General features: G+C 50.4%; 5 protein-coding genes across 5 annotated transcripts; 3 read left to right on the top strand and 2 right to left on the bottom strand.

Moving 5' to 3' along the window:
* Window positions 1–249: 249 nt before the first annotated feature.
* MYCFIDRAFT_214738 (uncharacterized protein) lies at window positions 250–1,917 on the bottom strand (the record flags this gene model as incomplete). Its single annotated transcript, XM_007926870.1, has 1 exon — window positions 250–1,917. The coding sequence occupies one exon, from the start codon at window positions 1,915–1,917 to the stop codon at window positions 250–252; it is 1,668 nt and encodes a 555-aa protein (XP_007925061.1).
* A 4,706-nt stretch (window positions 1,918–6,623) lies between these two features.
* On the top strand, window positions 6,624–7,932 carry MYCFIDRAFT_214737 (uncharacterized protein; the record flags this gene model as incomplete). Its single annotated transcript, XM_007926869.1, has 1 exon — window positions 6,624–7,932. One exon carries the CDS (start codon window positions 6,627–6,629, stop codon window positions 7,053–7,055), a length of 429 nt encoding a protein of 142 aa, XP_007925060.1. The 3' UTR covers window positions 7,056–7,932.
* On the bottom strand, window positions 6,624–9,413 carry MYCFIDRAFT_163251 (uncharacterized protein). Its single transcript, XM_007926868.1, has 2 exons — window positions 8,436–9,413; window positions 6,624–8,379 (listed from the first exon to the last, which is right to left on the bottom strand). The coding sequence occupies exons 1-2, from the start codon at window positions 9,186–9,188 to the stop codon at window positions 7,189–7,191; spliced, it is 1,944 nt and encodes a 647-aa protein (XP_007925059.1). The 5' UTR covers window positions 9,189–9,413; the 3' UTR covers window positions 6,624–7,188.
* Window positions 9,414–9,885: 472 nt separating this feature from the next.
* MYCFIDRAFT_210875 (uncharacterized protein) lies at window positions 9,886–11,175 on the top strand. The gene is made up of 2 exons (XM_007926867.1): window positions 9,886–10,514; window positions 10,574–11,175. The coding sequence occupies exons 1-2, from the start codon at window positions 10,072–10,074 to the stop codon at window positions 10,692–10,694; spliced, it is 564 nt and encodes a 187-aa protein (XP_007925058.1). The 5' UTR covers window positions 9,886–10,071; the 3' UTR covers window positions 10,695–11,175.
* An 87-nt stretch (window positions 11,176–11,262) lies between these two features.
* MYCFIDRAFT_134117 (uncharacterized protein) lies at window positions 11,263–13,227 on the top strand (the record flags this gene model as incomplete). The annotated part of the gene is made up of 1 exon (XM_007926866.1): window positions 11,263–13,227. One exon carries the CDS (start codon window positions 11,263–11,265, stop codon window positions 13,225–13,227), a length of 1,965 nt encoding a protein of 654 aa, XP_007925057.1.
* Between the last annotated feature and the right edge of the window lie 229 nt (window positions 13,228–13,456).

Here is a 13,456-nt window from a genome sequence, read left to right as displayed (position 1 = left end):
GAAGGCTTCACCGTACTGATGATATCGCAAGTCTCCGAACCGCGCGTTTCGATCTGTATTCATCGTCAGTAGAGGTGTGCAGAAGCAAGTCGATGTGAAATCTTTCCACAAGTGAGATCATTGAAAGCGCGATGGTTGGAAGCGAATAGCAGTCCAGAAGTGAAAGCTTTCACGTTGCTCGTGTCCAACGAAGCCTGGGTATCTTTTCAAAAAAGGCAAGATGCTACCCCACTAGTTTATGTTCATAATTCATGAGCGTACTTGCGTCTCTCCTAACGCAGCACGGTTTCTCATTAGTCGTTCGGCATTTTGAGCCATAAAAGACTCGCCAAGAGATCCAGCAGTGAAGGATCCTTTGCTGGAAGGCCTATTGAACGACGATCCGTAGATCTCATTCGTCACTGCACTGTGTTCTGCACGATCGTAATTAGAGCCCATGTAGACCGGATCGATGGTCGCTGAAGGCCTTCTGAATCCCGGAGTATTCGATTGCTGCACTGAAGAAGGTCGAAATTCGATGTGTTCGGCATGGTCGTCTGATTCTTCTGCGCCTTCAGGTATCAGAGCCTCGCTCGATTCGTATATGACATCCTCGGAATGGGGAGAGGTGCGGAGTGTAGCAACACGGCCAGTGATATCGTCCTCGCTGTCCACAGCGCTATCTTCGACCGCTTCATCAGATAAAGCCTCGTCGCCGCCCAGGCCAAAATCCAGATCGCCATCGACATCTTGTCTCGGCGGTGATGGACTAGGGACTGGTGCATGAGCAGCGGCAGAGGACGAGGCTACGACGACATCTGGCGAGTCCTGTCGTGATTGCTCAGCCTTGTTGGATTGACTGGTCATGGTGGCCTTTGCAAGTGGAGAGAAGGGAGCGGTTGAGGACTCTGCTGGAGTGATGCTTGTTGTAGGTATGTCGGCTGCTGCGGGCGCTTTGCCATTTCTGCGTTCGCACGACGCTGGGGAGCGTGTTCGAGAATGCGATGGCGTGGTGTTGTGGGAATTCAAGGTGAGAGGAACATTATCACTTGGCGCAACGATGGAGTCGCCAACTGCTAGCGACACTCGCTTTTTTCGTGGGCGATGTGTCGGCGACTTCATTGCGGAAGGCAGCTTGCCGTCTGCAGATGAGCCCGAGGATGATGTTCGACCAGATAATTGAAGATGTACAGGCCTTTTCGAATTTGGCCGCACTGCCGGGTCTGAGTTTGCCCTCTGCACAGCATCCGGTGCTGCATTTTGCTTCATTGAGGAGATGGATAGAGGCGGAGCGGAATCTGCTCTCTCGCGCTCGGGCTCAGCGTCGTCTCCATCAATATGGAGGGTATTGTGCACATCCAGGGCAGGCAGAAAAGCGGGCGTGAAAACGCCAATGAACTCCCTGTCGCGCTCTATGCTCGCCTTGCGATCTGTCAAGCCTGCGACAGACTGTCTGGCGTCTAATGTGGTCCCAGGCTCGTCGTCATCTGGCACAGCAGTCACGGCCAAGGGCGATCCGATGTGTTCTCTGCGCACAGCGGCTGACAGCAAGGCATTGACTGCGCTTGATGACTGCGCTGGCAAGCGCGGCGACTGCGACGGCGAATTTGAGGCATGGCGAGAGGAAGTGGGTTCGGAAGAAGGTCGTCTCGTCCTCTGGAGGTCGGTGGTTATGGCAGCCTTGTGCTTTTGGATCAATTCCTTCTCAAACAACTTATATTCGCGCTCCTTGGAGGCAATGTATTTGTGGATGGATTCGTCGAGCTGCTTTCGCTTCGCCTCGAGTCGTTCCAGGTCTTCTTCGGGCAGCTCCGCGTCGGCGAGCGATCTGCGGAAGGACTGTCGTCGGGTGGTGGTGGTGGTGGTGGTGGTGGTGGTGCTTGAGGCGTCTCTGTCACGAGACGCACGCTCACGCTCGGCCATCAGCTGCTGCTGCATGTCTGTGCGTTAAGAGTAGTTCTAGCGCAGGCGCGTGACAAAGACATGTAGGGTGGCAGTGGCAGTGGCAGTGGCAGTGGCAGGCGATCCATAGAATGGCAGCGGCAGAATGGTCGCACACGAGCAAGGGAGCCTTCATAGCGAGTCAGAGGCGGAGGGTGTGGGCGGGCGTGCAACGGAGAAGAAGATGCAAGAGAGCGAGGTGTTGGATCACATGAGCAATGCACAGAAGATAAGCTCGAAGCTTGTGCCCCCTCCCCCTCCACCGGCAACGACCGCTCCTTCCCTCGAGGATTCCCCGAGCCCCAGCTACCCGCCCGAGCCCCAGCATAACCCGAGATTATAAGATCGGCTGTTCTATACAAAATCGCGTGTAGAAGCGATAATCGCGTCGCTGCAGGCCCCTCCGACCGGGCAACTACTATACTGCTGCTAGCAGCTATAAAGCTAAAGTTTATTAGCAAATTAGTAGTATAGCAAAATTCAAGGTATTGTTGCTTGCTATCTACTTAGGTCTAAGCGGATTACGATCTATAGCCTTGTAACTACGTAATGCTATATATGCTAGCTTATATTAGTCCCTTATTTGCTAACTAGCCTACTACTATATATAATACTGCTACTAAGTAAACTAATAGTACTGTTATTATAGCACCTAGTAATAAAGTAGCCGCTCTATTAGCTATATAAGCGACTATTGTTGTTGTTGCTAGTGCTAGTAGTATTACTAAGCAGCCTATCGTTGTTGTTGCTTATATAATACCGCCTACTAGCGGCTATAGTAAGCTTGTTATCTCGCTCGCTCTTCTTCCGCTTATAGTCGTTATTATTTATAAGTACGTAGGTGTTTAACCTCTCGGCGGAGCGTATCTAGCTTAGAAGGTAGCTCCGGAGCTGCTAGAAGTAAAGACTCGATACGTAGATTATAGCACTCGAAGCTACTTAGATAGCAAGTAGAGCTATAAGCACGATTAGCCTTCTAGCAAGGGTACTATTAAGTACGGTATTAGCTCTTTACGTACTTATAGTGCTCGGCAACTATCGTACGAAGCTATATAAGAGATACGCCTAGCTCTAAGGTAAAGTCTACGGTCCTTACTATCGCTGTCTTTTGCTTCTTAGCTACTATAGTATAGTTTAAATCGTCGAGTTCTCGAGCCGTTGCTATACGCTTAGTTAAATATAACGTTGCTCCGCTAGTAAGAGGTTTACGGTTACTATATACTACTTATAGCTCTTAGAGCCGTACTAGCAGTCGATTAACCTCCTGCTTCCGTACTAGTAAGAAGTCGATAAACTAGTAGACGTAGAAGTAATATAGTAATAGTAGAGCGCGCTTTCTACCTGTTTCTATTAGCTTTATTATCTCGTAAAGGTACGGATAGCTATAGGTCTTCGTTAGGTAATCGTTATAGCGGCACTATAGATAGGAGCAAGAATAAGCCGAGTGCTTTATCTTATTGCTGTTGTCGTCCGTTATAGTGTTTAGAAGGATAATAGCGCGCTCGTAGACCTTATAAACCTCGAGAAGGCAGTAGTCGCTAATAATACGAGAGACACTTGCAAAGAAGGGCCCTACTAATAGCTTATAGTAGCGCTTTAGGTTGTTAGCTAACTAGACTCTACGGCGGTCGTGTCCTTAGTGCTACTAGTTAAGAAGCGACTTAAAGAGTAAGTAGATATCGTATCGGCTACTATAGTTAAGCTACTGTTTAATCCGACTGTAGTATGCTTCTATACGAGACGTAACCTTCTCGCCGAAGTAAAGGACTTAGTTAGTCTAGTAGTAGACGATCTTCTCCTTATGTTTCTACTAGTTGTTATATAGATATTGCTTAAATTAGGGATATACGTTGTCTAGTTTGCTAACGTTGCTATTAAACTCCTCTTCTAACTAACTTCTTATAGTATATATAAACAACTATAAGAACTTATTAGTACTTAGACTGTTAGTCTATAAGCTATTCGCCTTAATCTATACAAAGTCGCCTCGTTCTTTCTAGATACGAGTAAGAATGTCCTATTATAGGTGCTAGTTATATATAATAACAAGCGCTTTAGGAATAACCTCCTTAACGGCGTAAATAAGCGCTTCTTCTCGATCCGTGCTTATAATGTAAGGCATTAGACAACCGGCTTCTTCGAGACCTTTCCGTAGTAACTATAATAGCCGGATAAAGTCCTTCTTGTTAGGCTTCGGTCTAATTAGACTAACGCCGAGCTTAATAGTGTTATTTATCGGTCTAGTAGCGACAATATCTAGCAGCTCGAGGTTGTATAGATTAGTAGAATATATAGTATCGAGAACGAGTATATAAGGCGTATCCTTAAAGGCCGAGAGCGATATAGGATAGAGGGCAACTATAGACTTAATTAAGCTATTACCGTTAGATTAAATGTCGTAGAAGATGCTATTCTTATCTAGCAAGTCGACAGTCCGCTAAGCCTAGTTATACTCCCTTCGAGTATTAATACTATGTCCCTAGGCGAGGTTCTTTATATCGTATAGCCGTAATAGAACGCTACGGCCGCGGAAGTATGCTATAATCTTAGACGTAGCTATTCGAGACTGCTAAAGCCGCTCTAACTCCTCGAGAAACTAAGTCGTACGAGAGCGTTATCGGTAAGTCGCTAGTACTATAATATTATTAGGTCCGTAGTTATAGCGAGGGTAATCTCGGTCGCTCGAGTAACGAATTTCCTACAAAGCTTCTAGTTATAGAGGGTCGATTACAATAGCGTAGAAGTAGAATTTATATCCTATCTTCTTTAAGTGCGACTACAACTTGCCCATATTCGAGGTCCATTTGTCTAGTTAAGTACAGTAGATATCTATATAGCTAGTGTCTATATTTACCGCCGTTCTTATTCCTCCTTAGTCTTCTACTCCTTACACTCGTATCCGTATTGCGCGCTAGATTCGTAGATATAGCGCTCGAGTGCCTATTTCGAAGGGAAGTTGTCTTCTCGTAGTATTAGACCTTGAGGTCGCTTTACTACTACTACTTTCGAGAATAGCGCTTTCTATAGCTATAGCGACACTAACGCGTGCGATAATAGATACTATAGCCTTATATACGGCGCGTCGACTAATTGACTATACGTACGACCTCTCGGCACTTCTACTACCTATTCTGTCTCTTCTATTACTAAATCTACTACCTCTACCTCCGATTCTACTACCTCCGCTACTACTACCTCTACGCCGCCGGTAGCGGCGGCGATACTATCGTTAGCGAGAAAGTTATCGATATAAGCCTCGTATAATAGAGATTTAGCTATTTTCGATAATTACTAGGCAATCTACTACAAAAGTAGGAAGAAATACGAATTATACGAATATAGACTCGGAGGCGCGACTTCCTAGGTAGCGCGCCTACGCGCCTATTAACAACACTAACTAGGAATAGAAACAGCCTATATTAGGCGGAAAGAGTACGTAATTTAATACAGAGGCGATTCTACAGTGGTGCTAGTATCGGGATATGCTGGGGCTCGGGCGGGTAGCTGGGGCTCGGGGAATCCTCGAGGCCGCTCCTTCTCGCTGCTGCTGCTCACTTGCCATGCGCACCAAAATTCGGAGGAGAAATGTCGGCAGGAGCGCGGCGCGGCATGTGAGTCCCGAGTGACGAGTCCCAATGACGGCACCCCAGCGCCGATCGCACCCATCTGGCATCTGCATCACACGGGCGCATGTCATGTGCATCATCATCATCAGGTGCCCACAGAACATCATGCCATGCCATGCCTGCCATGCCATGCCTTGGGAGCGTGTGCTGCTGCGGCATGCACCGTGAAGTTGGCCGCTCGCCACTCGCTGCGTGAGGCTGAAGGATGCCCCCGACTTTTGCTGCCATCTGCCATCTCCCCACGCCAGTAGTTCTACTCTCCCCTCAGCGCCCTCACACACCAACGCCATCGAATTCCACACCGCCCACTGCACCATGCGGCATGCCACATTGTTGACGCCAGGAGCTGCGAGGACATGTGCCATGCCGTGCAAGGAATACCCTCAGGCATTCCCGAGCATGTGGATTGTTAGATTGTCGACCTCCTTCTTGGCAACCACCCAACAGGCATGCCGCATTGCACGCCCCTCCACACCTCCTTGCATGCTCATGAGGAACATGTGACATGTCCATTGAAAGTCCATCTTCTGCCTGCCACACAGATCTTCTTTCTCGCTAACGCTGCCACCTCGCCAACTGCGTGTCTTCATCTACCTATCCCGACCAACCCTGCCTTAAACCTTTCACTCCGTCCATGGGTCGAAAAATCATTGTAGCCCTGCGTGAAGCCCCACACACGGACGGACCCCTCAATAGATCCATGGCGAGTATCAACACAATACCCTCCGTTACAAGGTGGAAGGAAATGCCCGAGGCAAGCTTGCTGCTGACATATTGACATGCGATTGGGCGCAAGAAGTACAGCACAGGAGCTGGAGTTTGCTGGCAGATGCACAGGAGACTCGCCAGTGCAAGTATACCACGTGCCACCAGATTTCCTCCTGAGACGGATTGTAAGAGGAAATTCACGCCAAAATCTTCAACCATCTCCAACTTTACATGGGCCAAAATGAAATCCAATTCAAAAAACGATGCACAGTCATGCGAAGGGATTCTACGTCACAAATCCCCATATAAGCCTGATGCAAGTTTTCGATTCCGACAACAAAGAACCATCGTCCGCTTCCGGTCTGCTCTGGAATGCATGATGCCCGACACGAATGCATCGAGAGCACATTGCAATGTGCGAAAGACATAACCTTCCCTTCATCCGACCTTGTTGAAAACACAAATTCCCCCCAATCGTCTTCAACCGCACGGTACCATGGCCATCTTCTCAGCACCAAAGCACTACACCGAAGCGCTGTGGCACACGTCGCTAGCAACATTCGGAATCGCCACCCAGCTCTTCTTCTCGATGATCTGGTATCTCGCCGCCAAGAACCTAACTCACGGCGTTGTGGGAATCTTCAGCGATCACCCACGCCACCGCCCGACTGTCGATCGCCTCATCACAGGTGTTATCTTGCTCGTCATCGCCACGTTGATCCATACTTCTCTCCACGACAAAGCTGCCTTGGATGGATTTGCTGTTTTCCTTGGAGTCTTTCTGGGGTTGGGGTTGGATAGGTGAATGGAGAGTGGATAGAAGATGAATAGAGGGTGTATTGATTGATATCTGGATAGGAATGGAAGAGATGAATGGTTCAGATCAGATGACGATTGAAATGAACGGCATGGATTCTGCGATGACTAGTGAACTCTATGCCCATGAGAAATGTTCCATATGCAAGTAAATATCTTTACTGCCATCTCTCATTGCAGCAAGTTGCTCCCTCGCGACTGCATTCTGTACGTCGTTTTGCATACTTAGAGGTCCACAGCAGAACACCCTCATACTACTCACGCTCTCTGCAGCGGCTTCTCTGATTATCGCAGGGAGATCCGGTCTTGACGCATGATCTGTTGGACTCAGCAGAGCTCCGACTTTCTCGGCACCAGAATCCGATGATTTCGACGAAGTCTTGGCAGCAATGTTGATCTCAGCATCAGGTGCCTTCTCAGGTTCATCTAGAGCTTGTAAGGACCGTGCAGTCTGTTTTGCTGCCATCTTGTTCTCTTCTTTGCCGGTGAAATATATCTCGACACTGAGTCCGCTCGGGCAGCAGCCAGTCAGGCTTGCATTGAGGACTCCGCAGATCGCTTCTTCGAACCAGTCACGTGTTGCAAGATCACGGGTCGCGAGGATGACTTTCATTTCTGGTCCTTCACCATCGCAAAGAGCCCCCATTCTCCCACTTTCTGGATCACAGCCAGCTGAGAGCCAATCTTTTCTTCGAAGGAACGCTTCGATTAGTGGTAAAAGCCAGCCTGCTCCGGAGCCTCCTGCCAACGCCAGAGTCTTCTGACTCGAGACGAGTTTGCGCATGTCGATACCACCGTAAGGCCCATCGAGAAGTACGCGCATGCTGGCGTTTGGGTGCTTCTCGGCAAACTTTGCTAGTCGGGCTGTGAAGCCTCCTTGTGGTCGAATGTAGAAGATTAGTTCGCTCTCCTTTGCCTCGTAGTAGTGAGCTTTACTTGGCAGACTACACGCCGTAAATGGATGTGCTGTGAGACCATGCGTGCCCAAGCCAATCAAGCGGATGAAGTAGTGCTGGCCAGCTCGCCAAGTCGTCTTGGTCGGGATGGAAACTTTGATGAAGCCATTTGAGGCTAGACTTATCTTGGCTTTCTTGAGTCCATGCTGGAAATAGATTCGAAGCTGGCTGTGTAGGAAAGTGAGCGAGAAGATGACTCCTGTCGCGATGAAGTAGTCCCATGATGAGAGCCGGAAGTCGCAGTGGAGGAACAAGAAGACGACGAACACCAGCGCGGCAAGGAAATGCGAGGCCTTGAAAAATTCGTAGCACAGGTTTCGCAAGGGAGAGAAGGAGGCGAAAGTCAACCACGCCTGTTCAGCACGTCAGTTCTGCCATACTCTGCGAAAAGAGAGATGGTGTGGCGTACCTGAGGCACCAGGGCCACGACACCTGTCCAGTAGAAGACATCCTCGTTCCATCTCTTGACCATATCGCCTTTCCAGATGTGGTATACGATGAAGGGAAAGGTATGTATCAATGCCAGTACAAAGCATGCATAGCTGATCCATCGGTGAAAGACCTGCAGTTTCTCATGACTGACTCCTGTGACCGTTGTGATCATGTTGCTCTTGCTGCTTGTGGCTATGATGAACGGCAGACAGGCCAGCGACATCCACCCCGACCTCGAAGCGATCGAAGGCGAGTTGCCGAAAGATAGCGTGACTTTTCCTGTCTCCGGATTCTTCTCGTTCGGCCAGTAGTACGGCTTGGGCCCCAGTGTCATGCTAAAAAAGAAAATCGTCCCTATAGCACCGAGTAGAAGCACGCCGATGGGTGCTGAGTTCCAATTCAAGAGTGGTAATCGGTAGGCCCGATAGCTGAGATAGCGATTAAGCGCAAGGATCCTGCGCACTTGCTTTGAATGCGCTGTTGCAGAAACGAATGGGGACAGAAGGAACGGAACTGCGAACAAGATTATTGCCGTCATGAAGAAGGCTACGGTCGGCAGCGCGTATCGATGGTCGAGCTCGTACCAGAATCGCCAGTATCCCTGTTGATATTCGCATTGCTCTGTGTGGTTCAGGGAGCATTTGTACGCTCGGGAAGAATGGAGCATCACTGGTTGATCGAGCCATCGCGGAGGGGGGTCCATGCTCATGGCCATGTGGGACTGAGCCATGGCGAGCGGCGTTGATATACACGCGGAAGACGTTCGAAGGGGTCGCCCACGAGACGAGCTTCAGTGAGGGGCACAGCCTGATGCGAATGTGACGGAGGTGATCAGGGCAGAAGAGAAGGTGTAGGTCGTGGAAAGGTCAGCAGTTCCAGAAGAGTGTCCGGCAAGGTATCATCTCGAGATGCAGGAATCCTTGACGTTTCCTCAAACGCACTCCGACGTATCTTGCTCATTCGGAGCTCCTTCGTCAGGGTCGGAATAAGCGAGAATTGAATGCACCACGGGAGGCCGCAACAATAATGCCTGGAACAATGCCTTCATCCCACGCGGTGGACACGCTCGAACACGCCACTGAATGCACCCGCATCCCAGCGATAACACGTCAGGATTGATTCAAGGCTCGCACCGAACCTTTTCCTGCTCAAAGAGCTTTTGATTGACGGTGCCCGAAAATGGGCTAACCGGAAAAGGCTGGTCGGCAGCGCCAAGGATCATCAATGAGCAAGTTTGCGGGAGTTCTGCCGGCTTTACGGCACTCTTTCTTCAGGACCGCGCGACCCTGCTGTGGTGAAGATACGTAGGGATTGCAAATCGGAATTGCGATGGGTGGCATGCCGGCGTCCGGGGTTGGGGGGCTGCAGAGCACGTTTGAGCGTGGATTGAGGCTGTTGATTCTTCGTCCTGCATTTCGTCTTGTGCTTTGAGCAGCTTCTTTGGTGCTGAAGAACCCCCCCTCTCCCGTACCTCATCAGCGCCGATTCTTATCACCAGTTTACGGTCTTGCACCTCCTTGCGAGTTTTTCAATACCTGGAGCAGGCCACCTAGGCATTTCGAAAATCCAGAGTTCCACCCGCCTGGCAATCTACCAACGACCACAACTGGAATATGGACATGAACTCGATGTCAATGTCCATGACCGCGACTTCCAGCGGAGCCATGGCGTCCTCGACATCCGACATGTCGGGACACGGATCGATGGATAGCTCAATGATGTCCATGGCTGACATGGTGATGACCTTCTTCACCTCAACATCGACCCCTCTGTACTCCGAGGGCTGGACTCCGGACACCACTGGCCAATACGTGGGAACATGCATCTTCCTCATCGTCCTTGCAGTGCTATTTCGAGGAATAATCGCAATTCGCCAGAACTTCGCAGCCTTGCTGGTGTGGTATAGCTATCGCAAGGATACGCCTATACTGCGATCAGATCTGGATGATAAGGTTCGACGGCAGCTGGTCGCCGGTTCAGGACGGCCCTGGAACATCAATGAGGCTCTAGCGCGAGCATGCCTAGACACCGTGCTTGCGGGCGTGAGCTATCTGCTGTAGGCTCTTTCCAATGAGTTTCCACCGAGCGAAGCCCGTTTGCTGACCTTCGCTACAGGATGTTGGCGGTGATGACCATGAACGTCGGATACTTTATGTCGATATTGGGAGGAACGTTCCTCGGGAGCTTCGTGATCGGGGACTGGACACCTAGGGCGGATCATTGCGACGGCCATTGAAGGCTTTGAAGCATTTGCCGGCCATCGCTGCGACTTTCATGTCGGCGTCACACTGTAGGAGGCTTAATGAATCAACGAGCTTTGCATGCGCGTCCGCTGCCTCGAAACTACGTTCTCCTGTCTTGTTGCCTGTATGCTGATGTCAGTAATTACCGCCGTGCAAGAAATGCCGGCGGAGGAGGCCCAGCAGATGGTTGTCATAATCATTTCGAGTCATGTTATATGTAGCGATTCGCAGACTTGGAGGTGGAAATGTAGATATTCTAGGTTCCCGGATGGCATGGCAGCTCCCGATAAGGCTGATTATGCAGGTGCAGGGAGCGGAGCGGAGTGCGAAAGGTGCGTCTCGCGGGGAAACGCGCGAGGCCAGCATCATGAAAAGATAAATTTCCAAGGTTGGGTTGTGTCAGAGATGACTGTTCTTCAAAGAGCAGCCAAGCCAAGCCAAACCTTCTCTAACCAGGTCTGTCATACCCTGAATCGACTGTACTCATAAAGTATCGACACCACTGTCTTTCAAAGATTGCCTTCCGCACCTGTAATTCCGAACACAACTAGCGCACGCGACATGGCTACGAACGGCGTGAAGCAGGAGATCCTCCCCGAGGAGGGCAAGAAGAACGTACTCATCACCTCTGCTCTGCCATATGTCAACAACGTGCCTCATCTGGGCAACATCATCGGCTCAGTGCTGAGCGCAGATGTCTTCTCGCGCTATAGCAAGGCACGAGGCAATCCCACCCTATACATATGCGGTACAGACGAGTACGGCACGGCGACAGAGACCAAGGCGATCGAAGAAGGGGTCACGCCAGAGCAACTATGCGACAAGTACAACAAGCTGCACAAGGAGGTCTACGACTGGTTCGAGATCGCATTCGACCACTTCGGCAGAACACCGACTCAACAGCAGACCGACATAGCACAAGATATCTTCACAAAGCTGCACAAGAATGGATACTTGGAAGAGCGGACTACAACTCAGCCATACTGCACAAAGCACGACGGCTTCTTGGCGGACAGATTCGTGGAGGGTGAGTGTCCATTGTGTGGCTACAACGATGCAAGAGGAGATCAATGTGACAAGTGCGGGCATCTACTCGACCCGCTCGACCTCAAGAACCCACGATGTAAGCTAGATGGCGCCACACCAGAAGCACGCGAGACGAAGCATGCCTTCCTTCTGCTCAACAAGCTGCAAGATCAAGTCAATGCCTGGTCCGCCGAGAGCCACAAGAATGGTGTCTGGAGTGACAACGGCATTAACATCACCAACGCTTGGCTCAAGGAAGGTCTCAAGCCCCGAGGTATCACTCGTGATCTCAAATGGGGTACTCCAGTACCACTCCCTGGCTACGACGACAAGGTCATGTACGTGTGGTTTGATGCTTGCATCGGCTATGTCAGTATCACTGCGACATACACTGAGCACTGGGAGAAATGGTGGCGCAACCCAGAGAACGTCCAGCTTTATCAGTTCATGGGCAAAGACAACGTTCCCTTTCACACCGTCGTCTTTCCATGCTCGCAGCTCGGCACTGGCGACAAATGGACCATGCTGAACACCCTCTCGACTACAGAATATCTCAACTACGAGCATGGCAAGTTCAGCAAATCGCGTAACATTGGTGTATTTGGCAATAGCGCCAAGGCTACCGGTGTATCTGCCGACATCTGGCGATACTTCCTACTTTTGCGCAGACCAGAAACTTCGGACACCGAATTTGAATGGGACAGCTTTGTAGCAGCCAACAACAACGAGTTGCTAAACAACTTCGGAAACTTGGTGAATCGCGTGTTGAAGTTCGTCAACAACCCTGCTACCTACGACAGCAACGTCCCAGCCTGGCCAAAGGACTCATTACCCTCTGAGATCAATGACCAGCTCAAGCAGCATATTGCTGATACTAATGCGAAATTGAAGGAGTATGTGAAGGAGATGGACGCCGTGCATCTCAAGGGTGGTCTTGTGACCGCACGCGAATTCTCCTCGCTAGGGAACGGTCTCCTGCAAGCCAACAAGATCGACAACAACCTCTTCAAGAACGAGCGCGCTCGCTGCGACGCAGTCGTCAATCTTGCTGTACAGCACATTCATCTTCTCGCCTCCATCATCGCGCCATACATGCCAGCTACCGCACGCTCCATTCTCAGCCAATTGCAGGCAGAGCTCCTCATCATCCCTGATGAGTGGACTGCCGAGTCAATTCCAGCTGGACACAAGATTGGCAAAGCGGAGCACTTGTTCAAGATGATCAAGCCGGAAAAGGCGCAGGAGTGGAAGGAGATGTTTGGTGGCGACGAACTAAAGAAGGCCAAGGAGGAAGAAACCAAGAAGAAGGCAGCCCGCAAGGCAGAAAAAGACGCCAAAAAGGCGAAGAAAGCCGCAGAGCGTGCCAAGGCCACTGGCGACCTTGAAGGCAAGAGCGTTGAGGCCGTGGAGAAGGACGGCGCGGAGACGAATCCTAAGGCTGGTGATGCTGTGGAGGAAGTCACGGAAGGTGTGAGACAAGCTGCACTGCAGACTTCTTAGATTGGAGGTGCTTGGAGTTGGTGTTGTGGGTGGTCAAGATCAGCGTTGAGCAGACATGTTATCTAGCTCCGCAGACGTAAAGCGTTGCATGCATGAGTGGTGTCGGGCGAACGAATGATGTTATGGTGGTTACGAGCTTGGGCACGCGCCATTTTGCGCAGTCCCAATGGATGAAAAGTCTTCGCTGTTTTCTTAGGTCCTCCTACATCACAAACACTTCCGATGGACG

The sequence above is a fragment of the Pseudocercospora fijiensis genome (genome assembly GCF_000340215.1).
Source record: "Pseudocercospora fijiensis CIRAD86 unplaced genomic scaffold MYCFIscaffold_3, whole genome shotgun sequence".
In the NCBI taxonomy this organism is placed as follows: domain Eukaryota; kingdom Fungi; phylum Ascomycota; class Dothideomycetes; order Mycosphaerellales; family Mycosphaerellaceae; genus Pseudocercospora; species Pseudocercospora fijiensis.
Note: the sequence above shows the minus strand (reverse complement) of the source record. Positions and strands in the feature narration are given on the sequence as shown.

Coding starts and splice junctions, on each gene's coding strand:
- MYCFIDRAFT_163251 (XM_007926868.1), bottom strand. CDS start 9,188: ATGGCTCAGTCCCACATGGCCATGAGCATGGACCCCCCTCCGCGATGG. Junction 8,380..8,435: donor TCGTGGCCCTGGTGCCTCAG/GTACGCCACACC, acceptor CGTGCTGAACAG/GCGTGGTTGACTTTCGCCTC.
- MYCFIDRAFT_210875 (XM_007926867.1), top strand. CDS start 10,072: ATGGACATGAACTCGATGTCAATGTCCATGACCGCGACTTCCAGCGGA. Junction 10,515..10,573: donor GCGGGCGTGAGCTATCTGCT/GTAGGCTCTTTC, acceptor CCTTCGCTACAG/GATGTTGGCGGTGATGACCA.